This window comes from Oreochromis niloticus, linkage group LG3 (assembly GCF_001858045.2).
Source record: "Oreochromis niloticus isolate F11D_XX linkage group LG3, O_niloticus_UMD_NMBU, whole genome shotgun sequence".
Lineage (NCBI taxonomy): Eukaryota > Metazoa > Chordata > Actinopteri > Cichliformes > Cichlidae > Oreochromis > Oreochromis niloticus.
The window spans coordinates 71,013,927-71,041,418 of NC_031967.2; the positions used below are offsets into that span (position 1 = coordinate 71,013,927).

General features: G+C 41.9%; 3 protein-coding genes and 1 long non-coding RNA gene across 5 annotated transcripts in view; 1 reads left to right on the top strand and 3 right to left on the bottom strand.

Annotated features, from left to right (window-relative positions):
* LOC100705635 (uncharacterized) overlaps positions 1-27,492 on the bottom strand; it is a 172,581-nt gene that overhangs the window by 54,393 nt on the left and 90,696 nt on the right. The window lies entirely within an intron of this gene.
* LOC102080651 (uncharacterized) lies at positions 316-7,186 on the top strand. 2 transcript variants are annotated; one of them, XM_025904211.1, is made up of 4 exons: positions 316-471; positions 3,518-4,267; positions 4,899-5,062; positions 5,209-7,186. In XM_025904211.1, exons 2-4 carry the CDS (start codon positions 3,548-3,550, stop codon positions 6,140-6,142), a joined length of 1,818 nt encoding a protein of 605 aa, XP_025759996.1. In that variant the 5' UTR covers positions 316-471; positions 3,518-3,547; the 3' UTR covers positions 6,143-7,186. The 2 variants fall into 2 exon arrangements, with proteins under 2 accessions (XP_025759996.1, XP_019212684.1); XM_019357139.2 differs by having other exon boundaries at positions 319-471; positions 3,513-4,267.
* On the bottom strand, positions 6,743-8,428 carry LOC112844696 (uncharacterized). Its single transcript, XR_003217427.1, has 2 exons — positions 8,064-8,428; positions 6,743-7,890 (listed from the first exon to the last, which is right to left on the bottom strand). It is a non-coding gene; the product is annotated as an uncharacterized LOC112844696 (long non-coding RNA).
* On the bottom strand, positions 18,484-23,994 carry LOC112844648 (butyrophilin-like protein 10). The gene is made up of 3 exons (XM_025904268.1): positions 23,718-23,994; positions 20,403-20,723; positions 18,484-18,783 (listed from the first exon to the last, which is right to left on the bottom strand). The coding sequence occupies exons 1-3, from the start codon at positions 23,857-23,859 to the stop codon at positions 18,545-18,547; spliced, it is 702 nt and encodes a 233-aa protein (XP_025760053.1). The 5' UTR covers positions 23,860-23,994; the 3' UTR covers positions 18,484-18,544.

A 27,492-nucleotide genomic window follows, 5' to 3' on the forward strand; every position in this document is an offset into this window, starting at 1 on the left:
AAATCATCACTGAGTCTCAGCGTTTGCGTCTTCATAGACAAAATAATATTTCACATAAGTTTTAGTTAAAGGTAACAGGGAGGTAACGGGGTGTTTTTAGGAAATATCTCCCACTGCAGCTCATCACATCTCTGAAGTCTGTCAGTCGAAGACATCAGGAAAACATAAAAACATTTCTCATTTTTAAATCAGCTCTGTAATAATGAAGTAAAGTAACAATATTCACTGAAGAAGTGTGTTTATGGTTTTGCATTTTGCCTTGGTTAGGATGGGTGGGGGGTACTCAGTAAGTCACATGACTTCCTGTGATTTCTTTTAGAAGAAGTCAGATGACTTCCTGAGGCTGACTTGCAGGGCTTTAAAAGAGCAGCACTCACAGGGTCTCTGGTCAGTGTTTCTCATGGTCTGAGCAGGCTGGAGTTTGGCTGCAAGGCATCGACCAGCTTTACTTTACTGGAACTTTAAGATCAGGTAAGAGGCAGAAAACTTTGTCATGCTTTAGATCACTTTTTACACTTTTTTTTTTACCTGTTTCAAAACTGACAGCAGTGAAAAATGTCTCCCCTGTTCAGTTCTTTAAGTCTTGCTGCCTGAAATTTGATGACTTTTCCTAAAGCAGAAAACTCCACAAGAGTTTCCATAAACAATCTGTAACGTGGGTTGTATTCAGTGGTTGAGAGGAGGTGGCAGAAACACTGAGCAGGACAGTCAAAAACTCACGACCACACTGGTACTGGGGATTCAACACTGCTTGTCCTTTAATAGACACACTCTTCACCAACCTTACTCCCTGGTGAACGGCTGCTTTCTCGCTTATGAAGCGAGCAGTTTTCACACAACCCCTAACGTCAGTCTGAGTCAGGGAGGTAAAGATATGAGGTGTGTCTCAGTCCAGACGTCTATTTGCAAGCATGTTTCTCCCATACTCCACAGAGGGCAGTGGCGCATACTTGTGACATCACTAAATGTTAAGATAGGTTGTCTTAAAGAGACATCACATAATTCTGACTGTTACAAATCTTTAAATGTTCGGAAATATAGTTCAAACAAAAACTAGAAAAAGAGGACGTGTTAATAAAAGGCTGGAGGATGACAGCATGGACAAAGAGCAAAAAACATTACAGCAAAATAAGATTTGTCACAGAGAGACAACCCCCACCTCCTACTCTCGACACCATCTCTGGAGTCACTGGGCCCACTGAACGTTTAAAAATAGCAGATCAGATGGTTTACAGGAAGCCAAAGCTGAAGCTTTGAGGGTCTGTATCATTTAGATGGTTTATTTTCACTTTATTTTTCCACTAATGAAAACTAATCATACAATTTGCCATTCATTGTTTAACTTGAGTCATTTAATGTTGACTCAAGTAACCAATGTTTTAATTAAATCACAGAAGACGTCACTCTGCGTCTGAGTTTGAGTGTCTGGGAACAAATAATATTTAATTTTGTTTGTTTTGTTTTTTCATTATTTGGGCTAAAGTTAACAGGGATGCATGAGGTCCAGATATATCTCACACTTGTCAGTGAAACATAAAAACATTCCTGTTGCTTTAAAGTGAGTGTTTCTCATCGTCTGAGCGGCTGCACGGCATCAACCAGCTTTATTTTACTGGAACTTTAAGATCAGTAAGAGGCAGAAAACTTTGTCATGCTTTAGATCACTTTTTAATACTTTACACTCAGTGGAGTCATAGCTTACTTCTTTCAAAACATAGCAGCTCAGAGACCATCCAGATCTGCATGTTATGTATTTGCAACAACACACAGGCTGTTTGTGCCACAGCCAACACCAAAACAGCAGTTTCCCCTGACCTTGCACTGCAGCACACTCTGGCTGCTCCTCAGTAATTGTATGTAACCCTGTTTGGGTTCACTTTGACCTGTTTTACATTTGCAGCAGTGAAAATACCTTCAATATTCATTTCTTTAAGCCTTTTTGCCTGAAATTTGATGGGTTTTTCCAAAGTGGAAAACTCTGCAAGAGATTTCATCAACAATCTTAAAATGTTCTGAAATTAATATGTAAAATATGATATTAAAACATGTAACATGAAACTGCAGCTCTGCAGAACAACAACCATTGCTGTTTACTCCCAAGACTGAGTGGATGGAAAGGTCTGATGTTAGGAAGTCTGATGCTCGTATATGGATCTGGAGTTCTGGTCTTACTGTGAAAAATAAATAAATTAAAAAAAAACACTTGAACATCATCTGAAAATTTTAGGAAAAGCTTGTTTTAGTTCCCCGGGGGAAAGAAATTGCAAAAATATCTAAGGTTTGGTGTTCTGGGACTGTTGCTTTTCTTCCACAGGTACCTCGACTCAGCTCAACTTGGTTTCAGTCGTTTTCCATTACCACTGAGTACTACCTCTGCGTGTGTGGGGGGTCGTTATAACAATGTGACTGAAAGTCCAGTGACATCATTTGTATGCAACACAAGGACATCAGGGCGATAAATTAAACCAATGGTAAACGTCTGCACCTTGTCCTTGGACGTGGTGTTGGTTTGTATGCAGCCGTTTCCAGGTTTAAAAAATGGCAGATGTGTGGCGCCATTGACTGGTCCATCACTGGCATGCAGGCTGTTGACCTCCAATCTTCAGATCGCATCGGAGAGCTTGGAACCCCAGCCAAGTAGATACTAAGAGCAGATACTTTGTGGGGTGGCTGTAGCTCAGGTGGTAGAGCAGGTCACCTACTATTGGGAAGGTTTGTGGTTTGATCCCTGGCTGCCCCAGTCTGCATGCCAGGTATCTTTGGGCAAGATGCTAACCCCATGTTGCTCTCCGATGCATCCATTTGATTATAAATGCTTAGATTGAGAGAACTTAAAGCACTGAAGAAAGTGCTTGGGTGAGTGTGGCATATGAAGTGCTTTGAGTGCTCTGTGACATTAGAAAAGCACTATATAAGAATCAGCCCATTTATTTAACATAAAAAAATGTACCTTGTACCAAGAAATGCCACCTAATGAAACGCCCTAAAACCAATCACAAAATCACATTTTTACAGTGTTTCACAGACATGTGCCCTTACAAGTGTCCACACTAAAATCTGACAGCTTATCGTACTGACACGTTGAAAGACACCATGAATGCTCTTGAAACATCAACATCCATGAGGGTTTCTGATTTTGGAGAAAAGTTTTTTTAAAAACAGCCTATCAGAAAAACCTAAATTCAGACAATCAGTACCTCAGAACTGAGTCTCTCTGTCAAAAATACACACATTTCATTAAAGTATTTTTCCATTCAATGATGTGGAAGCAGTGCTGACCCCTTCCCCTCTCAGCAGTCAAAACCAAAAGTGACTTTCAGATCGGAGTCTCTTCTAAACATATAAAAGCAGTAAAACACAATTTTAACAAAGGATGTGTATGTAGCTTTCTCACTTTTCACAGCTATCAACAGAATCTGTGCTCATCACTGTTCCTTTTTTTGTCCTGCTAGTAAGAGGTCATTGTAACTTACTGTTATTCTGTTTTCTCTGTGTTGTTGTTGTTGTTGTAGTACAGCTGCTGATCCCTTCCTGGTGTGATCTCATCATGGATGTCGCTAACGCCCTGGTTGAAAAAATCTTTTCCTTTGGGGCTCTGCTGAAAAAATGTGCAGACAAGTTGGACAAATTGGCCAACGAGTTGGAGGAAAATAAGAAAAATGTTAATGTCACTAAAGTTGTTGGTAGTACTGTGTCTGTAGGCGGGGCAGCTGCCATGACTTTAGCTGGTGTAGCAACCTTGTTCACAGGTGGAGCAGCATTACCTGTTATAGCTGCTGGTGGTGCAATAGCATCCTGGGTTGGTTTAGCTACCAATGTGACTACTGATGTTGTGGATGCCATCGTTTCAAGTTCCACCTTAAAAGAGGCAGAAGAGGTCTCGAACAAGATTAAAAACCTTCATGCAAAAATGGAGAAACTTGTGGAGTCACTGAAAAAGGAAGTGCAGAGGAGAGCAGAGGACAATGGTTCCTGCGGCGATGTGATGGAATACATCCTGAGAGCAATGGCCGAACGCAACGGACTGAAACTGCACGACAGTGTCAGCTTAAAAAATATCATGTCTTATGTCTTCAAAGATGTGATGTCTGTGGAAGCTCTTTTTCATCATACTCTGCTGTCAATAGGCCTGTCTGTCCTTTCCCAAGCAGCCAGAGGAGCAGGAAAACTTGTGGCTGAACGTGTGGGAGGAAAAGCAGCAGGGAAAGCGGCAGGAAAAGCAGCAGGGAAAGCAGCAGGGCAAGCAGCAGGGAAAGCTGTAGGACGGGTAAGTATCAAAGAAAATCCAATTACATTTTATTTCTATTGTGCCGAGTCACAACAGTGATTGAAAGGTAAAGACCCTGCAATAATAGAGCGTCAACAATTAGACGACCCCCTACAAGCAAGCACTTTGACAACTGTGGAAACTCCCTGTTAACAGGAAGAAACCTCCAGCAGAACCAGACTCAGGGAGGGGCAGACTTAAAGGGAATTTACAAGACAGTAGTGCAGCCTAGACGTATTAACATGCTGTTTTTAGACTTGATCAATAGCATTAAAAATCTTGTGCAGTTAATATGATTAACAGAGAATAAGAAAACATATTACTGATACAGAAACTGTTTTCTACACGACATCACTGCAAAAAGTGCAGCCTTACCTAATGTCCACCCTACTGTTACTCATTTTATAAGATAAAAAAATCCTGTTGGTATTGCTATGGCGAGGAACCTTCAGTAATACTAATAAATCACACAGTAATAGTACAGTTTATTGTTTTCATGTAAGCTAAAACAACTCTATATTTGCCTGAGCAGTGAGGGGTCCACAGTTACTTTGCCTTGTTTTTCTGTGTGCCACATTTATGAATGAGACTCCAGCTTTTGTCATTTATGTGATGTTCTTTTCGCGGTCAGATCGCAGGAGGAGCAGTTGGACTCGTGTTCTCAGTCCCAGAGCTCATTGAGAACTGCAAAAGCCTGGACTGCTGTCAGACAGATGCTAGTAAGAACCTGAGAGAGAATGCTGAATCCATACGTGCCGACTCCAAGGCGATGCAAAGGGAACTTGAAAAAATCGAGTGAGTTTGAAAATAATATCTACACTGTAACGTAGATATTCCTAGAGTTAAAGATGCTTATTTGTCTAAAGGTTTTTCTCCATTTTGGAAAAAAATACAGGAGCAGTTAATTAAAAAATCTAAATTCTTCATAATTTCTCTTACAGAACAATATTTCGGAGGCTCGCCAGAGTTAAACACTGCATTGAAAACCCACTGAGGAGCAGAGCTGACAGGGAATTTTTAATAGAGTTTGTACAGGAACAGTGTAAAGATCAGGAACAATCTGAAGTTATCCAGAAATGGCTGATAGAAAACGTAGAGTCTCAAGTCCTCTTTCAACTTGTGGACATGTTTAATTGTATAAGAGAAAAGATTGATGAAGAAAAAAAGAAGAGACGAAGAAGAAAAAGGCCCGTTCGTATCACCTTTGTAGCACATGGAGAAATAGACTCTGCCTACATGATTCCAGCCAGCTGTTTGATGCCACTATCCTCCATCACAGATGTAGTCTTATATTCTCCCTGGAACTGCTATATTACTGCTGATGCAGCCTATGGTATCGCTACAGGGCTCATAAGGCTGAAGGACAGAATTTTTGTCTGTGCTGATGAAGAATGCTGTCGACCTTTTCAAAAAAACCATCGTCCTGATGTTCTGCCAGTGAGGTGGAATTCAATGCAGCGTGAGCATCGTGTCATTCCAAACATAAAAGTGAGCCCGATGAATCCACCAGAAGATGGTGCATATATGCGGTTTAAGTTTTTGGAGGAGACACACGGGGCGCCTGGCCCAGACTATGTTACAGTTCTGTATTTGCCCCCAGGACCGGACGATGTCCCATTCTACATTATCACTCTAGTCTTGTCCCTGGTGCTCTTTTTCTGCGATTATGAAGCCACCCTCCATCTTGCTGCCTGTCTGGGTGACACATGTACATCCACCCGTTACATGTACAACAAGCATTATCTGCAGTTGCAATATGCCTACACTATTGACAACACAGGAATGACGATTAGTTCTGACAAGTTCCCCATCAAGGACCCTGAGCTGTACTGCGCTTTGAAGGCTCTCTTTGGCTCCACATATCCCAGGCGTTAGAGCTCGTGGCACTGTGGGACAAATTGGAGATTCAGTTAATGAGCTCAGTTCATTTTATCTTTAAAGATTTCTAGGTGGGACATAAATGTTTTATTTAAAAACAGCTGAATTCCTAATGAAATCTAGTCTCCCACATGCAGACGTCACAGGTTTTAAATATGATGTGCGACACTTGGAATCACAGAGTCTTGCTCAAAGATGAGTCCTGGAAAAATAAACCGTAATCATCCTTTGCTCAGCTCTATAGGGAGTTATACATTTGTGCTGGGTTGTTGTTGTTGTTTTTTTTTTTTGTTTGTTTGTTTGTTTTTCAGCTATAAGAAGCTCGACTGCAGAGAAACTCTCTTGTAATAATTCCTAAAGTTAATGACCAGTAGAGATTTGGATGAATGAGTGGATCTTCATGAATGATGAATTAAACAGTTATGCAGATGCATTAAAGGTTGCACATCTATATTATGAGTCATTATGTCATTTTTCTCCTGTTGTCACGTGAAGTTGTTGAAAAGTCGTGAAAAATCATGTTACTTAAAGTAACGTGATTGTTTGAATCTGGTTTGTGTGATTGCCGTGTTTTTGACCCAGTTTTTGATTATTGTGTTGTGACTCATCCTTTTGGATGTCTGAGGTTTTCATATTTTAGCACTATATTAGTTCTCTCTTTGTTTAGTCGTTAGTTGTGTATTTTCTGAGTTTTCATTATTTACTTTTCTATCTCAGTGCTTATTGTTGTTCATGTTTGGTCCTTTGGTTTTTTTGTCTGCCTCTGTATCATCTGTGTGTCTCGGTCACATACTCGTGTCTGTCTCCTTTCTGTTCTGCGTCGTGGAGCCAAGCTTACATGTCTTAGTCTGAGTCTCAGTGTGTCTTTCTTGTACTTCCTGTTTTATTTTGACAGTCTTCTGTAATGTGCCCTTTGTGCTCAGTTTTGCTTCCACTGTTCAGGGTCCTAGTTTTGCCTGTTTCAGGTGGAGTTTCAACATTTTGTGTATTTGAGTTTGTTCAATCTGTTAATTAGCAAATAAATCTGCCTCTCTGAGTTCATTCAGTTTCCGAGTCCTGCATGTGGCTCCTCCCCTTCCTACAACACAGTATTACATGACATTTAAAATGATTTTGCTCTTTTGGATTTCTCTCTTCAATTTAGCACAACAAGAATGTAATTTTCACCGCTATTAATGCAGTTCTCGTACAGTCACCTGTACAAAGACACTTCAGTAATCAAAACCTTTTTCAGAACATGTAAAGTTGGTCAGTTCAGCTCTGTGATGAATCAATAAAATACTTTACGACTTAGACCTTTTTTTTTTTTCTTTTTTTTTTTTAACTTTCATTAAAACCTTGCTGATTTTTTTTTTTAAAGACTACTGCAAACATGTCCGGAAAAACTGTTCAGCCACAAAAATGAAGTGTGAAGGATTTTATAAAACTTGAAATCAAGAAAATCAAAATGATACTTGTTAAACTTTGTGCATCAGAAAACAAAGAAAACATACAGAGTCTGAGAACAAAGCATCAACCACTGTATAGTCCAGTAAAGTCATGCTAAACACTTTGTTAGGTACGTCTGTTCCACAGCTCGTCACAGTAATCCAAATATGTGATCGGCCGTTCACATCAGCAACACCTCAAACATGTAGACATGGTCAGGACAGACTGAGCATCAGAATAAGGGAGGTTGATGATGTCAGACCAGCTGCTCTGAGTATTTGACAAACTGCTGATCTGCTGGGTTTTTAGCAGTAGTTCTGTGTGACAGGAAAGAAAAATAGTTCACTCAACCACTTGTTACAAACAAGGTCTGCAGAAGAGCATCTGAACAAACATTACATTAAGCACGGCTCCAATGGGCTACAGCAGCAGAAGACCACACCTGTCAGCTAAGACCAGGAAACTGAGGCTGCAGTTTTCACTGACTCACCAAAATTAGACAGCAGAAGATTTCATGCTGAACTCAGACAGTCTCCACAGTCACAATGCAGCAGAGCATCTTTTGGATGAGGTCAAAGAAGAGATGTAGATCTGCAGCTGACAAATGTACAGCCAGTGTGATGCTATGATGTCAACACGGAGCATCTCTGTGGAATGTTTCCAGCACCTCGCTGAGTTAAAGTCACGAAAAATGACAGCAGGTCTGAAGGAAAAAGAGTGTCCAAGCTTGTACTAGCAAGGTGCACCTAGTAAAGTGGCGGATGAGTGCATACGTGGCTCAAGAGTTGGGAGTTCGCCTTGCAATCGGAAGGTTGCCGGTTCGAGCCCCGGCTCGGACAGTCTCGGTCGTTGTGTCCTTGGGCAAGACACTTCACCCGTTGCCTACTGGTGGTGGTCAGAGGGCCCGGTGGCGCCAGTGTCCGGCAGCCTCGCCTCTGTCAGTTCGCCCCAGGGTGGCTGTAGCTTGCCATCACCAGTGTGTGAATGTGTGCGTGGATGACTGGATATGTAAAGCGCTTTGGGGTCCTTAGGGACCAGTAAGGCGCTATATTAATACAGGCCATTTACCATTTACCATATGTGTTGTACTGACAGCATGTTTTTCTATTTGCTCCAAGTAAACCTCTGAAACCATGAGTTTCTTACGCTGACAGCATGTTATTGAATTTGTTCTTTCACACATATTTGAAAAACTCTTGAAGTAATTTGAATGAAAACATTAACACAGTGCTGGACAGAATTCATGAAAGAGACATCTGGAGCTGTGACTGACAAAGGTACAGACTGTTTTGATCACTCAGATGAGAAGTTCATCAACACAGGAACAAGTGAGTAGTGACTTTTGTGTACAAAACTGTGATATAGGTCATAAAGCAACCACTGAACCAAAATTCAGCTTCAGAAGGAAATCTTCAGTTGGAAAAATCCACAGAACGCACAGTAGAGGGTGCTGTTTGGTGCCCTAACACCTGACTTAGAGCTTACACCAGATGGACTGTATTCCATGGCTGCTTTAATTCCTCTAACTCTGGCTTTTTCGGCTAGGTCCTCTCCACTCTCATAACCCCCACACTGTTACCATCTGCAATCATGCAGGATCATCCAGCACATTAACATCCACCTCGAGGACATAAGGAGTGAGGAAACACAGGAACATGAAGTGGCCTGAAGTATAAGTGCCACACAGGCTCATGTCAAAAGTCTCTGATGTTGTATAACATAAATCCTATAGAACCAAAGATTTATCTCCTCTGTCGTCTCGAGGACAAGGATCTGGACATTACTGAGAAAAGTGAAATATTGGCAATATTTCTAAGCTTATACAGAGACCTCTGTGACATTTTTCCCTCCATCCAGAAGGTTGTGTTTTTGAGTGCACTTATGTTAACCGTGCAATAAAACTTACATCCACCAAGGTCACCGTCTAACTTAGAAACTATGATTCTTACAGGTGTGCTGTGCTTGACGTCTGACATCTTCAAGGTGAATTTTATTACAATTTAAGATGTCTCAAATCCTACATGGTGCCACGACCTTTGCCAACTATTCCTTCATTAGTTTTATTAACCAAAAACCTCACCCTGGGTAAATCCTTTACATTAGGCAGAAGACTTGTTCAATTATGTGCTTGGAATGCAGAATATCTAAAATAGTGCTGTTTTATTTTCCATATTGTCAGGATAGGTTGGTGGCAAAATCAGCAACAGCAGGCAACGAAAGTACTGGAAGGAACTTGTGCTTTTCTTGGATCACTTGTGTGACTTTCAGTAGCAAAAAATTAGGTGAACGCAAAAAAAGAAAAACATTTATTTATCACCCTACCCTGTGAATTGTGACCCTGTGAATTTGGCAGGTCTTTCCAAATCAGGATCTGACTTTCCTTCCTATTATAGAAAAGTGGAGGCCAAGATTGACTCAGACATCACCAGTGTTGGGACTAACGCGTTATTAAGTAACGCGTTACAGTAACTACGTTATTATTGTGGTAACGAGCACGGTAACTAGTTATTATGCCAAAACCAGGAACGCGTTACTCGTTACTGGGATTTAGATAGGCTCGTTACTCGTTACTTCGTGTGGTGGATATCGCGGAGCTTCCACAGATTCAATAACATTAGCAAGTGGTGGAAGCCAGCAGGTGGATGAAGGAAAAGGGAGGCAAGAGGAGAGACCCGAAGCGGCCGCCGGTCCGCGTGTCAGGTGAACTGAACTTCAGGTAAGAAGTTATGACCTGCAGTCTATCGGAGTCAGATATAAACCAAGTTTAGGTGGAGTTTATTTTCGGTATGCTGACATTTTTGTACTGCGTGCTAGCATGATGGAGTTTCTACTGTATACAGCTGGGTGGGTGCTATGTTACTGATGTTGAACTTTATTTTGTTCATACGGTTAATTATTAGAGTTGCCAACCGTCCTGTAAAAAACAGAATCGTCTCGTATTCAGAGAAAATATTACGCGTTTCGTATTGAGGTGAAAAGATGAAAAAGACACAAAGCTGAAGCTGCACAGCTGCCTCTTCTTCTCTCATTCTCTCCTCTCCTGTTTCTACTTCAATCACGAAACTGATCAATGATCAGCTGATCGGCTTTTCTCTCTTGTTTATTTATCGCCCACTTTGCGCCAGAAAGAGGAAACCAGCGGATGTCGCGCTAAACAACAGCAGCACGTTTAAGCTTGGTCAGCTGTTGTTAGAATGTATTTAATATTAATTTCTAGTATCAGCTGATGTTTGCTGGAGCCACAGCTGTAAAGCTGCTGGTCATGATATCGGTTTGGTTATCTGGTGAGAGGGAAACATGCAGATGAAACCAGGAGATGTCCTTACTGAATCATCAGAGCTGAACAGCTGATGGAGAAACAGGTTTACCTTTTAGGTGGCATGAATGAGTTGAAGGGAAGTTATGAACTGTTTCTGAGAGACAAATAACACCAGGATCCTTTTCTACGTAGCTGACAGCTGGTAACTGTGCAGGGGCGGGTCTAGCAAAGTGTTGCCAGGGGGCCAGGTAGGGCATTAACAGAGAAAGGGGGGCACAAGGAAATACTTTTCCTTATTATTCTCATTTAAAATGTCTCGCTTTAAAAAAAAATAATTATCTGAGTCTTACAACAAACAATTGATAGATTGATACATATATACCATCAGAACAGTGTACATCACTGTCACAACAGTGTTTGTTTTCATTCAAAGGCTTTATGATTTTTCCTATAATGGTGGGCCGCTCTCTAGTCAAAATGCCCGGGACGATTTTTTTGTCCCAGTCCAGCTCTGTATGCAGCTCATCTGCAGTCTGGTGTTACCTACATCTTCCTATTCAGAAGGCAGAATTTCCAAGTTCTGAGTACAATCAAAAGCACCACGACTGCAGTTTTTGTGTTGGATGTAAAAAGCAGGCTAGAATCATGGCGGCGGTCAACGACGGTCCAGGCGTGGGATTTCTCTCGTGGAAATGTGCACATTATTTTTTCCTTTCTATTGGTAGGTGGCACAGTGCACTTGTGGCAAGTAAGCAAGCTAGAAGACTGGCAGTCTGGCTGGGTATCCAGTTACGGAAGCAACACATTAACAAGAGAAGTCTGAGTAAAACCAAAGTTACTTTCCCTAGTAACTAGTTACTTTGAAAGTAACGAGTAACTTGAAGTAACTGAGTTACTTTTTTAGAGAAGTAACTAGTAATGTAACTAAGTTGCTAATTTAAAGTAACTTACCCAACACTGGACATCACTACTGTGAGAGCAATAAAGAGCCTTCAGCATACAGTTGAAACCAGTGAGAGGGAACTCTAATCTTACAGCTGCCATCACAAAACCATATCAGAGAGTCCCAAAGCAGAACAAGTGCACCATCTGGAATGGTAAAGAAGAACCAAAGCAGACTCGTCCTCCAACCACCAACCACCATGACACCACAACTGGCCAAAACAAAGTCACAACCCTAGTGTAGTTGTAGTGCTGGAAAACTCTAAAAAAAATTGTATGCCACACAGTGAGTGGGTGGGCACGCAGCTGTCGTCCTGACATCTGGTTTCAGGTCCAGAGTTACAAAAGTGAGTACACCCCTAAGTGAAAATGTCCAAACTGTGCCCAAAGTGTCAATATTTTGTCTGGCCACCATTATTTTCCAACACTGCCTTAACTCTGTTGGGCATGAAGTTCACTAAAGCTTCATTGGGTGCCATTGCAATCCTCTTCCACTCCGACATGATGACATCATGGAGCTGGTGGATGCTAGAGACTTTGCACTGCTCCACCTTCCATTTGAGGATGCCCCACTGATGCTCAATAAGGTTTAAGTCTGGAGACTTGGTTGGGCAGTCAAGTACCTTTACCCCCAGTTTATACAGCAAGGCACTGGTCTTAGTGGAGGTGTGTTTGGGGTTGTTATTATGTTGAAATACTGCCCTCTGGCCCAGTTTCTGAAGGGAGGGGAATCATGCTCTGCTTCAGTATGTCACTGTATATGTTGGCATTCATGGTTACCTATATTAACTGTAGCTCCTCAGTGCCAGCAGCACTCATGCAGCCCCAAACAGTGACATCCCACCAGCATCTTTGACTGTAGACAAGACACACTTATCTTTTTCCTCACCTGGTTCCTGCCACACATTCTTGACACCATCTGAACCAAATACGTTTATCTTGGTCTCATCAGACCACAGCTAATCCATGTCCTTAGTCTGTTTGTCTGTAGCAAACTGTTTGCGGGCTTTCTTGTGCATTATCCTTAGAAGAGACTTCCTTCTGGGACCACAGCCATGTGATGCAGTGTGTGCGTATTGTCTGAGCACTGACAGGTGGTGTCCTGTGTGTCGAAGTGTCGAATCGTGTGTCAGGTAATCTCGGGGGAGTTTTTGTGAAGCGCGTATCGAGGCTTGCTTTGATTATGTATGCAGTGATGTTCGAGGCCTCGCAGGCAGTATGTACCACGTGACTGATTCAGGGACTGGTTCACTGGTTCGCGCCAGATTCGAAATAAAATGGGCAGCAAAACACAGCTGATTTCCCATCACGCTGTGTTGTGGAATTGGATTACGTACGTGTTACTTAGTTACTTGAGCATTTCTTCTTCCATGGAACCAGCAAGGAAGAGATTTTTTTAATTTAATCTCTTCTAATAAAGTATGCACACAGTAATAAATATGACAAATTATAAGCACCATAATATAAATAAACAACATTACAGATCCTATAATCAGATTTCTGTCTTTCAGTTTATTAAAAAGTGAAGCGCCACACACTAGTTTGTGTCATTATCCAGATGTACATAAGCATGATTACAGTTACTAGGAGCGGGTTTTGATTATTGATTAAAATCGATTCTAGCTTGGATAACGTGATATCGATTCATTAAAATCTTGAATCTATTTTTAATATAAATATTACTACATTTCAACAACCACCATCAGTTAAAATAGTAAGTGAGAGCAGGTACACGGATTCTGCACAAAGACGTAAACACAAAGCGTGGACCAGCTGACGCATCAGAATCAGTGAGATGTGACTTTCTCACCAGACGGCACGGACGCGGTCAGAGCTGAAAGCCTCACTGATTCTGATCCGTCGGCGGGTCCATGCTTCATGTTTATGCCTTTTTTGCGCTGATTCTGATGCTGCAGGTTTTATTTTTCTTCAAACAATATTGACCAAACCAGCAGCAAAAGGAGATCCAAACTGAATTTCCTCTGACTTTTGCTGTTTTACTTTCACCAGGATAAAAATCACACTTCATGCACATCTCTCTCTCTCTCTCTCTCTCTCTCTCTCACACACACACACACACACACACACACACACACACACACACACACACACACACTATTAAACCCACACTGGGATGTTGTTGTATTATTCACATGAATAGTATAAGATTATGCCACTTGCTCACGTGTGTTGTAAGATATAATTATGATTAACCCCTCATGTTGTGCAGCTTTCTGGATTTTATACTCATTGGGCTACATATTTACTTATTATACAGGCTATACAGTGTTACGATATTACTTCAGGGAGCAGACATGACACCGTCTTAGCTTCTAGCCATCACTTTTTATTATATCTCCACACCACCCTCCGGTGGCTTCCACATGAACTGCAACTTAAACAACAACTGTTCATTCATATCATGACATACAGTACATAAAATTCATAATTCACACGTTTTATGTAACTAATGTTTAACTATGTAAAAAAAACAATTAAATTATACACTATATTTATATGAAACGTGTATACAGTGGTCCCTCGTTTATCGTGGGGGTTCCAAAAATAACCAGCAATAGGTGAAATCCGCAAAGAAGCCAACTTTTGATTTTATAAATATTATACATGTTTTAAGGCTGTAAAACCCCTCACTGCACGCTTTATACACTTTTCTCAGACAGGCATGGACATTTTCACACTTTTCTCTCATTTAAACTCTCTCAAAGTTCAAACCTTCATAGAAAAAAAAAGTCCAGTATTACATAATGAAAGACACCCGCGTTTGCTTCTGATGGTGCAAAATGTTTTGTTGACATTGTTGTATTCATTGAGGAGAAAATAAACATACAAGTGGCTGCAGGAGAAGTCGACGCACCAAACCTCCATTGGCTCATCACGCTACTCTGCATAAGTAATACTGGGTCCTGAATGGGAGAGTTGTTGTTGTGGGTGATGTGTGAAGCTGGTAGCGGGAGAGCTGCCATGGCATGAGATTGATCGACAATGGTCTACAGCCAATCAGGACACAGAACACAATGCCCTGTTAAAAAACAACATAGCATGAAAAATAGCATCCAAAAAAATCTGCGAAACAGCGAAGCCGTGAGGGACTACTGTACTTACCTCATTTGAGTCATTGTAACCATATATAACACCTGCATATGCGTGTTTAAAAAAAGGTTTTGATTTTACCACCCAATTTGTTTCAGTGGCACCCTAAGAACATATCTCTAGATCCGCCCCTGCCTCCATGATGGAGGAGCTGCTGGAAAGTGCTGAGAGTTTCCTCTAGAGTGAGACCTCTGTCACAGTTCAGAGGATCTACGGCAGCAGAGACCTTCATGGACACTAAAAGTCTCAAACACACAACAACAACATCACACTGACTCCACTCTGACATCACTGATCAATAATCAAAGAACACACAGATCAAACTGATTGATCAGCCATCAGAGGAGTCGGATCAATGGAGCTGCTTCTGTTCCTGATGTCCCCTGTTTGATCCTGGACCTGAACTCTGCCTGCAGAGGAGACACAAGACAGTCAGACACACACACACACACACACACACACACACATTCGCACAGATAAACAAACAAACCTTTGACTGTAAGCAGGACTGTTTTGTATCTTATCAAAATGTCTCTGCTTTTAACGTCACAGTTGTATTCTCCACTGTCTCTCTCTGTGGGGGTGTTTCAGGGTCAGACTGACTGACTGACTGGTCTTATCTGATATCTTATCTGATCAGTTTCTAATCTGTCATCTATCAGCTGGAAATCCAGCAGTGTCAAACAGACTTGGCAGCAGATTAGGACCAAACACAAACACATTGAGACTTTTTCTTCATCAGCAGTTGCAGGTAAATTGCAGCAACAATGCGACTCAGACAGTTTCTCTATAACTGCAGGGCTTCCTGCGCTGCTGTTAGTCAGATACGGATCAACAGGTTGTGGATAGAAAGCAGATTCCTTCAGCAGAGGATCCATATCACACTTGAAGCATGTCGTCGGGAAACAATCAGTGAAAATGGGACACTTTGAGCCAATTTGAGCCTCAGACTCTGAACATAACCTGCTGCAGACCAGCTGATGTCTTCAGTTACCATGGTGAGGAATTTCACAATAAAAGAGGCGTACGCTCTGTCTTTTCCCGGCCCGACGCTCTGGGACATTTTAGACAAGTTTCCTGGCAGAATACGATCCCGTCCGGAGGCCGACACCATCCTTATCCACATGGGCACAAACCGGATTCCAACCAGCGCTCCCACTTCCTCAAACTGGACTTTGTGTGTCTTTGTGAGGCTGTGAAACAAGCCCACCGTAGTGTTTGTATCTGCGGCCCCACTCCCACCTGTGGCCGTGGGGCGTTTGGGCAGCTGCTCGGCCTCCACACCTGGCTCTCCTCTGTGTGTGACTCCCACAGCCTGGGCTTTAGAGACAACTTCAATGTTTTCTGGGACAGGAGGCATCTTTCTGCAGCAGATGGGCTCCACTTCAACCAATCAGGAGCCAGATACTCTCTGCTAACATATCATATGGAGTCCAGCGTGCAGGAAACAGTCCATCAAGTACCTGTCCACACCTGCCCACACCTGCTGACCGCTCCGTCACTGACTGACGTCCCCCAGGTCCTAGTCCCTATCATCTCAGTTCCACTCTAAACACTAATACATGTTCAGCTGGACTCGGAGCCTCTGGAGACATTTTGGATATTCCAGTCATAATAACTAACAGGACAGTTTGTGCAAGGTGGAGAAAATCTGCTGCATCATCCCATTGATGATGCAGTAGAAGAAGATGCTCAGACAGACGGGCACACAGAGGACTTTATGATCTGTTCTTAAATTCAGTCCAACATGGATCATTTCAGAGTCCAATCATCTCTGGAAACTTGTGCTTACATGGCACACGGTGCGCTGGGCTACTTCAACAAATAGCACTACACCTCTGGTTGTCAGCTTCATCTCTCCATCGCTCTCCCCGTGGCTACAGTACAAGTGAGCTGACACATCCATCAGTGGAGACTGTGGGCCAGTAAGGAGCAGCAGCTGCCTGCAACATGGGCTTTACATTGAAAACAGCCACAAATCTAACTGTGCTCCTCCTTCCACCTTTGGACCACTCATTTAGTGACAGCCAGGATTTGACAATCAGCTGTGACACAGGAAAACATGAGGTGGGCAACTCTGGAGAAGATTTGCTTTTCTCTACAGGGGAGGCTCGCACATCTAATCTGCTCACAATCACTCAACTCACTTCAACAACATGCTGACTCAGTCATTTCTGCACGTTTCCTCGTGTTACAGCCCTGACTTCAGTTCAGCTGAGGAGGAGATGAGGGAGGAGAGAGCAGTGGTGGAGGAGGCAGATAAGGAAGAAGAGGAGGAGAAGATCCAAAGAGGAGGCAGGGGGAGAGGCTCAGGAACAGTTAGGATCAGAGACTTTGAGCCATCATGGACTCCCACTCCTTCCATCCAGCCCTGTGTGGATCAGCAGCTCCAAAATGTCTGCTCACTCATGTTCTTACTGTCTGTGCTCTTCTTTCATTTCACTCATTATATATGAACGGCTCCTAAATCACACTGGATATGGATTTTCTGTCCATCCACACTAATTCTCTTCATTCTCAGCTGATTGTTTGGATGCTCTTTGATAGCACATTGAAAATCCTCACAGTGACTTCTATTGCCACACTGACTGGACAAATACAAAGTTGAAGGCTTCATGTGTTTGGCACCAATAATACTTTGGTAGGTCTGAATTGTGTTTTGAACCATCTCTCAGGACCAAAGTCTTTTTGCTTCATTCACAAAGAGCTGAAGGCTTTTTACCTCACAGTTTGTCCTGTGATATTATTGGATGATGGACTATGGAAAACACAAATGTGCACTTCTTAATGGCTCATATGTGCTGTGAAAGAGCTCTTTGTCATCTTGAAGCCTTTTCAATAGTTTTTCTTTGGCTGTTTGTAAAGTTTTCTGTGTGAACTCTCAGGAATCTGGAGCAGTCTAATAGAAGTCTACTGGGGTATAGAGGGAGGAGCTTCTGTCAGACTCTTTCTGATGAGGAACTGAAGCCGCTCTCATGGTCTCATCAAATCCATCAGACTCTGCTGAGAAAAACAGTCATGTGACCTCTCAGAACAAACAGCCTGTTAGTTTCCTGCTGCCTCCATCACTCACTTTCATTCACTCTCAATCACACCAACATCTGGATCATCACACTCATCATTTTCACAATAAAAGCCTCATATTCATGGCTGCTCCACCCTGACATGTGACAACATCCAAATGACTGGATCAAAGTGTTTGAATGATCTCAGCAGCTTTAAAACTATTGATATTTATACATTTACATTGATTTGGACTAAACTAACAAAACTATTGATTTGATCCAAACTCAGATCATTCCAGAGGCTTTTATTTTGAAGTTAGGATCATTTTAATGGTCTTCTTAGTCTGTTCATTTAAACACACAGTTGCTCCGCCTGACATTTTTGGCTTTTAGATCAAAACATCAAAGAATTTATTTTATTTGAATGAACTGAAAATAGATTCAAAGTAAAAGCTTTTAGAGAATAAACTCCTACATGACCTCTGACCTTTGACCTGTATCTACAGCACTGACCTCTGACTTTCAGCTTCACTTGTTTCTTCATCAGGATGTTTCCCTCCCTGCTGTAGACGGTGCAGGTGTAGGTCCTGTTGTCTCCATCTGTGGGGTATTTCAGGGTCAGACTGAGGTCTCCAGTTTTCAGCAGGTCTTCATTCATCTTCGTTCGGTCTCTGTAAACCTGGTGCTGTTCTTCAGGCTGGTCAGAGCCGTTCTCATGTGGACCTTCCTGTAGTGGTCGTCATACATGCGGACCTTCCTGTAGTGGTCGTCATACATGCGGACAGCCCTCTTGCCATCCTTCCACTCCACTTTAGCATCTTTAGGCAGGTTTCCTGTGGTTTTGAGGGGCAGCTGGACAGACTCCACCCCTGAATCCACCTCCACCTGGGGGACTGAGAGGACAACAAAGCACAACATGAGCTTGGATGGAGACATTTGTGTTGCCTCTAACAGGCTGAATGCTGCTGCTTCACTGGGAGCTCACTGTTAGATAGAAAGTGGTCAGTGTGAAGAGGAGACGCAGCAGAAAGATGAAGACTGACAGGAAGAAAGCAGTGAACAGACTGTTGGAGCTGCTGTTAGTGGGACAGGACTTTATTCAGTCTCTGAGGACCAGATTTGACTTGATGAAGCAGAGAAACACAGTCTGAGTGTTTCTGTCACACTCACTTCATCACACAGCTCAGTTTGACAACATTTGGAAGAATTTGATAGAAGCCTTCCTTTAGTGAAAGCACCAATAAAACACCATGAAAACACCTCACTACACACAAAACTGCAGTACTGGCAAATTGGACATAAAGTCTGAAAAGTCAAAGTACTTATTGTGCAGAAAAATGTTCCCATCAGTGTCTATGGATCAATATTACTGCTGCACATGTTTAAGGCTGAGCTCATTTCAAATCCTTTCTATTGTGTTGAATCTGCAGTAATGCATCATATTCTATAAAATCATATGTTTGTAGTGGCTGTCCTGTGAGGACCACGTATCTCTAAATAAACAGCTGTTAATGAGCTCACAAACACAGGCCTACAGCTGGATTTGAAAAAGTCCATTCAATAGAAAATCAACAATCACAGCTGGATTCAAAGGCTTGAGCTCTGTGTGACATGGTTACCTGTCAGTATCTACAGGGGGATTCAAATATGAAGGAAACATGAAGGTGGTGCATTAGAAAAACTGCTGCTTTCAAGTGCAGAGCAACAAACTATTTGAACTGATCCAACTTTATTAACACAGACAAAGATTTGTGGATCAGCTGCTGTTTGCTGCTATAGATATAATCCAGCTGATGTGGGAGAACTACATGTGACACTTTGATGCAGCCATGAATCTGACTGATTTCTTTCCATTTTCAAAGGTTGATGCATCAGTTAAAGTCCTTAAAAAGCTCAGAAATAAAGAGAAAGGTTGGTTAAAGCAAAGAGAGGCACTGGCAGCATTTAAGACACTAAACAAGAGAAACAGATCAGAGAACATCAGACTGAATAAGTGGAATAAAGTGAAACAGAGAACTAACGCTCCCTAAGAATGGAGCTGTCAGAGGAAGAGAGCAGCAAACTGAAAGTCTCTGTTAGCTGCAGAGCTCTGAAACTTCACACAGCTTTGGATGATAACATGGAGAAAGGATGTGGAGATTTTCACAGTTCTGCTAGAAATCATCTTCTAGTTATTGTGACTCAGATATGACTGATTATAGATGAGGACCAAAGAAGGTTTTTACTGAGATTTGAACTGACTTAGCTTAGCCTGTGTTTTAGCCACATGCTAAACAAACACATGTTCAGAAACTAGAAGATGTTACCTTTCAGATGAAGTCTCACACATGAACTTTGCTCCTACAGTTCATCTGCTGAAGCTTTTACATTTGGCTGGAAATCAAATAAAAACCAAAACAGCCACAAACATCAGACATGCTAACACTGTAACATTATTGGATGGAGCCCACTGAGACTGAACCACCATCATGGGTCTGACCTTTGACCTTTGACCTGTATCTACAGCACTGACCTCTGACAGTGAGATTCACTTGTTTCTCTATCAGGATGTTTCCCTCCCTGCTGTAGGCGGTGCAGGTGTAGGTGTTTGTGTCTCCATCTGTGGGGTATTTCAGGGTCAGACTGAGGTCTCCAGGTAAGTTTCTCTTCATGCTCGTTAGGCCTTTATAATCTTGGTGCTGTTGTTCAGGCTGGTCAGAGCCGTTCTCATACACGTGGACCTTCCTGTTGTTTTCATCCTTCCACTCCACTTTAGCATCTTTAGGCAGACAAACTGTGGTTTTGCAGGGCAGCAGGACAGACTCCACCTTTGAATCTGCCTCCACCTTGTAAACTGATATTAGAACAAAGCACAACATGAGCTGTAGTCAAATTTAATAATCATCTTCTCTGAGCCTCCTTAAAATAAACTTATTTCTGTACAGAATTTGATTCCATAGCTGATCATATTTTACTACAGAAACTAGAACAGACACTGCAGTGGTTTTAATTATTTCTGTCTGATAGATTCCCACTTCTTGGCTTCTTCCTCACAAATGTTATTGATAGAATCCACAGGCTTCTGGGACTAGGACATCACACATGCTTCTCTTAGATGATATAAAAACAATGTATGCATTTCAACTTCTAAGAAGATGACACTCAGATACTTTTATTCATGATGAAAGATGACACAAATCAATTAGTTAACCTACAGGCATCTCTTAAAGGCCTAAAATCCACTGTGTAAATTCCCTGCTAACTCGGCCTCAGGATGTCAAGACGCAAGAATCAAGCGCACCCAAATGAGCGCATCAGTGATCATGTGCGCATCACACCGCGGGAGAGTGAGAGACGAAAGGCGCAGCGGCAGAGCATGGCAGTTGTAACGCAGTTTTGTGTGATTCCGTGTGCGTTAATGAACCTGTAAGTGTTATTACCTTTGACAGGTGTGATAACAGTTACAGTTGTTTGTGCATGTTAAAGCTAAAGTTATGCCTCGGTACACTGATGTCATGTTAGTAGGTTTATTTAAGTATTTAATGAATTTGCACTAAGTTAATACCAGTGGCCAGAATCTCCTCCAATAATTACATCCTGCGGTTAAAGTCCTTCATCTAAATATGTAAAAACTGTGTATGTTTCTGTTCTGCCGCATCCTCTGGAGGACCTGGCCTTGGCGGTCTACATGGGCCAGGTCCTCAGAAGGTTGGGTAGGTCGGAAGTAAACGGCTGTGAAATTGGACGGTCTAGCCTTCAGATTTGCGTCACCACTCTCTCGGTGGAGTTTAATAAACTCAGAAAAATGGACATTGGAGTAAATTCTCGACCATCTCACACTTCTGTTTAATCAGTTTTCTCTTTGACGTTTATTCGGCTTTGGCAAATATGTGATGTCTTGATAAACCGAGCAGATATTTGAGGTTTACACAGTTACTTTCTCGGAAGAAAGAGTAATAAGAGTAATATTAAAACTAAGTAGCTGCCGCCATTGTTGGAAACTGGAATTGGCTGGGCTGTGCTATGAATTCTGGGATGTGGTGGGTCACAAAGGATACACCCGACCCTTCATTCAAATTCAGGGAAATGAACACTCTGTCATTGTCATTGTCATTGTAAACATTGTTGGCCACATTGGGAGCAACCTTCGATTTGGGACAGCCTTCATCGCCTGGCTGTGATGTAATCGGTCTACAAATGCTGCTTTCGAAGGATGTGTTCTAGGTTTTGGGACAAAGCTATGGTCTCCTTATGATCTCTTACAGTGGACTTATTTCTGTGCTTGTCCTGTTAGACCTCAGTGTAGACCACAACATTTTGCTGCAGAGATTAGAACACACTGTAGATTTTAAAAGGATTCTGCTACACTGGTTTTAAAAATCAAGAGTGCTCACACAAAGATTTGGGACAAGTTTGTGTGAGCCACAGTCAAGGAGCCACCAGAGGACACCTGCTAACCATCGGCATTATGGGTAGTGTAATAGGAGACACTCACCTGACACAAAGTAATGATGGAAACGAAATAAAAGAATAGCAGAAACAACTAGAAGAAGAAGCAGGAAAACCAGGAGAGCTATGGCCCAGGATGGAAATGGTTCTGTGGAGAAACATGACTGTTGAACATTGACCTCAATCTCCTGCACTGACCCTTGGTGTTTTTCTACATGTCTGACCTTTGACCTGCAGCACTACTTTCAGTGTCAGAATGTCTTTGTCCCTGTAGATGGTGCAGATGTATCCTCCACTGTCTCTCTCTGTGGGGTGTTTCAGGGTCAGACTGAGGTCTGCAGTTCTCAGCCATCTTTGCATGGCTGCAGTAAAGGTTGTCTAAATATTTATGACGGTCCCTTCTGTTTACATACAAATGGACCATTGCACTGTACTGAATCATACTTGTTTAAAAATCTCTGGCTCTCTTCCACAGCATGTCTTTTATCCTGTTTACTTTCTCTCACCCCAGCCTTTTGCAACAGATGGCCGCCCCTCCCTGAGCCTGGTTCTGCTGGAGGTTTCTTCCTGTTAAAAAGCAGTTTTCCCTTCTCACTGTTGCCACATGTGGCCAAACTTTGGCAGATGGATATTCCCTCATACCAAAATAAAAGGGATGCTAAATGTTTAAAGAGGATGGCTGTCATGATACTAGAGGAGAAGACTAACAGACTGCATCAATCAACATGCCACCCCTCTGCTTTGGAAGGAGGAACCAGTCCCATTTCATTTCACTAAGGACTCTGTGGTGGGTGACCTGCAGTCCACAGAGCAATGTCTCTTGAAGGACCCTGTAAGAGCAGACATGTATAACCTCAAGATTCAGAAGCTGGTGGATGCAGGCAATGTAAGCAAATGAACTCAGTAGGCATGGAGACAGATGGCAGCACCTGGTATATACCATACCATACTACAGTTGGAAAATAGTTGGCCAGACAGCAGATTCATCTCAATTTTAACCCTCCATACACAGTGGTTCATGGGAACAGGAGATTTGTTCCATCAAGTCAGCTCTGCATACAGCTGTTGCTGTTGTTGATGAGGCAGCCTGATCCAGGTATGTTGCAGGTCATCTACCCAGGAACAGAGCTTCTCGTAAAACCTTCTGAATCAAATCATCCAGATTTAGTAAATACACCAAAAATTGTACCAGTAAGATTCTATTTTCTTCTGCTTCGTTTTGATGTTTGCAGACTGGTTACATCTAGAAAATATTAATGCCTTTTTATCATGTTTTCAGCACAAAAATTCCTTTTCTATTAACCTTTAGTTTGAGCTCTGATCATTGTCTGCAGTACTGATCTTTGACTTGCAATTACAGAACGTGTTGGTTTTTTTTGTTGTTGTTTGGGTTTTTTACCTTTGATATGAAGCTGTATGTCTGTCAATTTTAGTACCTTCCTTTCATTTTGGATTGAGATGGTGTAGGTGCCGCTGTCTGTTGATTGGGGGTTTCTCAGAGTGAGGCTGAAGTCTAAAGTCTCCAGATCATCAGACGTCATTGATGTGCACCCGCTGTAACGCTGGTTTTGTCCTGTTACAGGGCTCTAGACTAACTTTTTGCCAAGGTTGCACAAAATTTAGGCACACCCAAATTTTTCAACCGCAACGCTTACCACCGCAGTTTTACATGTGCACTTTTTTGGGGGGGGAGGGAATTGCTGTCTATACAGACAATATTCATTTGTAAATGATTAACTAATAATCTTGTCAACACAAAGTTCTTTGTTTGGAGCACATTTCTACAAGAAAGATAATTTACTGAAAAAATGCTTGAGCGTTGGCACTCTTTGGCAATATTGTAGGTAATGTTAAACTTAATCATCACATCGGCCTCTGACGACTTGTTTGCTGCAAACAGACGGTTAACACAGTCATGCGAGCTCTGAGCTCTCAAGGCGTGGCAGCTCCTACTTATCCTTTCATAACATCAGCTACTTCCTCTTCAGGCTCTGCGGTCTCCACCCCAGCATGTTTAAAACAGTTATCACAGTTTCAGTTGTTTTTTCAACTGTTGAGGTCAAAATAAGTTCAGCTAGCTCAAGACTGTCCAGTGGAATTTTCCATTATGGTGTCACAACTGAGCCTGTGCATGAACACATGAGCACTTTAAATGAGAATAACAGAAATCTTCCATTACAAAACCAACTTATAACGTTTATGTAATGTTCTGTCTCTCTTATTAAAGTGATCATAAATATTAGAGACTAATAATCGGGCTATTTCACTTTAATTTTTTCTAAGTAAGCAAGTTTAAATTCAGCAGTAAACTGTGAAGCTTTATCAAATTTTTGTATGTAAAAAAAGAAATGAACTCTTTGCATCATCAGTTTTGAAGCTTGTGTTTTTTGAGCTGTTGTTGAATTATTAACTTATGAAACTTTGCTGAAGCAGCAGGAACCCTGGTGTCATCAAACACATCAGGAGCAGCTGCTCCATCACAAACACCACAGAAGAAGAAAAACACTGGATCAGATTAAAGGTCAGCCAGCTATTTTTATTTTGTGTGTTAACAGATAATAAGCAGTCTAAAAACAGAAGATGGAAACCTGACAGATTTGAGCTACGCTGCTCTTTTCCATGTGTAGTCCCTGTGCAGCTCTAACAGTCCAATAAAGAAAGACGAGTAAAGCAGAAGCTTTGTTTAAAGCTGATAATTAAAGTCCAGCAGGGATAAAGATGGTGAGACAGAGACGAGCAATATGGGAACAGAAAGCACAACAGCTGATCAGACAAAGTCCAGGATAGATTTGCTGACACGATGCAGACAGATCAGGAAACAGGATGGGTGGAGGGGGCTGCACCACATATGAACACCAACACCAGGAAACTGGAGTTAACAGTAGAATCTGTGTTTCTGTACAACAAAACCCCAAAATGCAGATAAAGTTCAAAGGTCAGAGTGAGGGAGGTTGAACTCAGAATAATAATTATGATAATATTTTGGATTAAAACCAAATTTACATTTTAAAATCAGAATCAGAATACTTTATTGATCCCTAGGGGAAATTATTTTTCGTTACATTGCTCCATTATAAACAAACATTAACAAAGACAGACAATACACTAACTAAGAATAGCACAATATATACAGGCATATATATACATAAAAGTCACTTATTAATAAATAGCTGAAAAAGGAAGAACATGTCCAAAAAGGGTGTAGCTGTTGCAGTAAACAGTGTGTTAAGTGGATGCGTTGTACAGGGAGATGGCCACAGGCAGGAATGATTTCCTGTGTTGTTCAGTGGTGCTTTTCGGTAATCTCAGTCTCTCACTGAACGTGCTCCTGTGACTGACCAGCATGTCATGGAGTGGGTGGGAGGTATTATCCAACATTGTCTTTATCTTGGACAACATCCACCTCTCCGACACCACCTTGAGGGAGTTCAGCTCCATACCCACAACATTACTGGCCTTACGGATCAGTTTATCAAGTCTGTTGGTCTCTGCGACCCTCAGCCTGCTCCCCCAGCATGCAACAGCATAGAGGATCGCACTGACAACAGACTCATAGAAAATAAAAAAGGCGAGTGAGAAAAAAAGCATTACTATTTTCATGTGATCATGCTGTTTGACTGTAATCACTGATCAATAATCAAAGAACACACAGATCAAACTGATTGATCAGCCATCAGAGAAGTTGGATCACTGGAGCTGCTTCTGTTCCTGATGTCCCCTGTTTGATCCTGGACCTGAACTCTCCCTGCAGAGGAGACACAAGACAGTCAGACACACACACACAAATACAAACATGGAAACTAACGTTTGAACTGTTTTGTATCTAGTCCGCCCGTTTCTCACAGCATTACACACATATCTCCCACTGTCACTCTCTTTGGGCTGTTTCAGGGTCAGACTGAGGTCTCCAGTTTCCAGCGAGTTTTCATTCATGTTTATTCGGTCTCTGTAATCCTGCTGCTGTCTGTGAGAACCTTTCTCACACATGTGGATCTTCCTTTGACTGTGCCTCCATTCCACTTTAGCATCTCCAGGTAGGTTTTGTGTGGTTTTGAAGGGCAGCAGGACAGACTCCACCCCCTCCTCCTCCTTCACCTGATAGACTGAGAGCATAACAAACACAATATGAGCTGTACAAAGTGTGAATTCATAATTTTATAGATTTATTTTAGCACTAAAATCAGAGCTGCTCCTATTTCTACTATAACAGCTGTAAAAAATAAGCAAGCAAACCAAGTTTGAGCAGCACGGTTTTCTTTCTGATGAAGTTTCCCTTCCTCCAGACCAAACACTTGTACTCTCCACTGTCATCATCTGTAGGCTGTATCAGGGTCAGACTGAGTTCCCATATCACTTGAATTTCCCCCCAACAGACTTTTTGTTGTTTTAAAGGGCAGCTGGACAGACCCCACCCCCTCCTCCACCTCCACCTTCATCTTAATAACTGAAAGAACAACAAATACAGACAGCAGCAGGTTTTCAGAGATGTAGAGAAAAACTGAAGAACAGAAGCAGATCAGAACGATCAGTAACATCACTGTTTTACAGGATGGGGTTTTGAAGATACCATGGAAATGCACATTTGTGATTCTCCTTCATGACCTCTTCACCTGGACGAGCTGTTCAGAGTTTTCATCGAGTTTGAGGAGGACACCATTTGCTACTTCCTTCATTTCAGCTGAGTTTACATGTGTAGAAGCACTAATTCATTAACTCAGCAGCACTTTGGAACTGAACCAGGCTAAACGTTGACATGTCTGACTAAAGCTAACAGAGCACAAACTAGAGGACAGCTGAACATCAGGACTGAACTAAAGAAATCCCAAACTCTGAAACCTCCCAGAGAAATTGTCCTACATTATGAGTTTAACATGATGGTATCTGTTTGTGGTGTTTGTAAAGTTACGTCAAATAATCGTTGTGGATTTGTGAAAATTGTGTTTGTCTTAAATGAAGAAGCTTCAGTATATTTAAATTAAGCTATCCTGTGTATCCTTAGTTTAATCCACTCGCACAAGCTGAGTATTCAGTGAACCTCAGGTGGGTGATGTTTGCACCTGGCAGTTAATATTTGTATGTTCTGTATCTCTTTGTGCTTTGTCTGCATCATTTTTCTGTTTTAAAGACTTGTTGAAGTTTTCAACCACTTTGATTTTCATTAATCAATTCATTAA